The following is a 1,315-nucleotide window of genomic DNA, read 5'->3' on the forward strand; positions in this document are numbered from 1 at the left end:
AACAGAATAATATTCTTTTTGAACATCTGTATTGTATTTTTAAATCATTTAAAGATGTTTTTATCGATAAAAAAATTAAAAATATTTGTCAAAATAATTTGGGAACGCCAAAATAGTCCATATGCAGTGACGGTTTTATTAGATAGACAATAATTTTTATAAATAATGTGAATAATAAATTCTAAAATTAACCTAATAAAATAAAAAAATACTCCATTCTAAATTATCTCCTAAATTTTAACGTTAGAATAACTATCTATACACCTAATAAATTAAACAATTAATTATTATTAATTATGCATAAATAAATTGAATAAAAAATCATCAAATTAAAAATAATCAACATAATTATGTTCTCAGAACATATCCATTCATTTGTCTCCCTATACTTTTCTTTTCTTTTTGGTGGTTTATCCTTCTCTTTCATTTGTGTTTCCTCAATTCAGTAGCATTTTTGTACTGCAACTATTCAAAGCTACTTTTGGGTTTTTCTTTTCATTCAATTTTTGGGTTTGTCAGTCCAGCCATCCTACTGGCCCATTGTTGGTTTAAATTAGTATATGGACTAGCTCTTCGGTTCTTGTTCAGTTGGTCCAATTTCAATTTACAACTTATGTCTCAAATTAAAGCAATTATTCAATTAAGCTCATGACAACTATACTAAGATAGTGATTTATTGTATATAGTGTCCGTATACATAAGACTATCTAAATTCTTATTCCAAGCGAAAGAGTTAAACAAACTTGATACATATATATCTTGCATGCTGTAAAAAACTAATATTAAACTTATTAATTAATCTAAATTAATTAACAATTCTAGGTGTCACTATACCCCTTATTCTTACGATCTTCTTTTCTCTTCAATTCTGCAATATCATCACCCAACACACCACGCGCTTCTTCATCGTCATCGTCGTCGTCGTCATAATTCTTTCCAACGACAGTATCCTTGATCTTCTTGGTGGTGTCTTTGGTAGCCTCCCAAGCACCTTGCACAGTCTCCTTAGCCTTCTCACCAACATTCCTAAGAGTCTCGCCGCTCCGCTCAGCTGCGTTCTTCGTCGTCTCCGCCATTCTTGCAGCTGCATCCTGGGCGTCCTCTGCGCCTTCTTTCGTCTTTTCCTTCGCCTCATGAGCATACTCTTTCGTTCTCTCCTTCATCTCTTGTGCTCCTTCTTTTGCTCTATCCACGCCTTCCTTCATCGTTTCTCTCGCTCTCTCTGCGCTCTCTTCTGCTTCGCGTCTTGCTTTCGTACCATCGTACGACCAATTATCACTTCTTGATCTCTCTCCAGGCCCTTCTGCTGCATTTC

The 1,315-nt window shown here is 34.2% G+C and overlaps 1 protein-coding gene across 1 annotated transcript in view; it reads right to left on the minus strand.

Moving 5' to 3' along the window:
* Positions 649 to 1,315, minus strand: part of LOC107624335 (uncharacterized protein ECU03_1610-like) — a 3,586-nt gene continuing 2,919 nt past the window's right edge. The window contains exon 2 of the mRNA XM_021113557.1: positions 649 to 1,315. This exon is cut by the window's right edge and continues 7 nt beyond it. Coding sequence (XP_020969216.1) covers positions 819 to 1,315 — 497 coding nt within the window. The 3' untranslated portion in view covers positions 649 to 818.

Source organism: Arachis ipaensis, chromosome B10 (assembly GCF_000816755.2).
Source record: "Arachis ipaensis cultivar K30076 chromosome B10, Araip1.1, whole genome shotgun sequence".
NCBI lineage: Eukaryota > Viridiplantae > Streptophyta > Magnoliopsida > Fabales > Fabaceae > Arachis > Arachis ipaensis.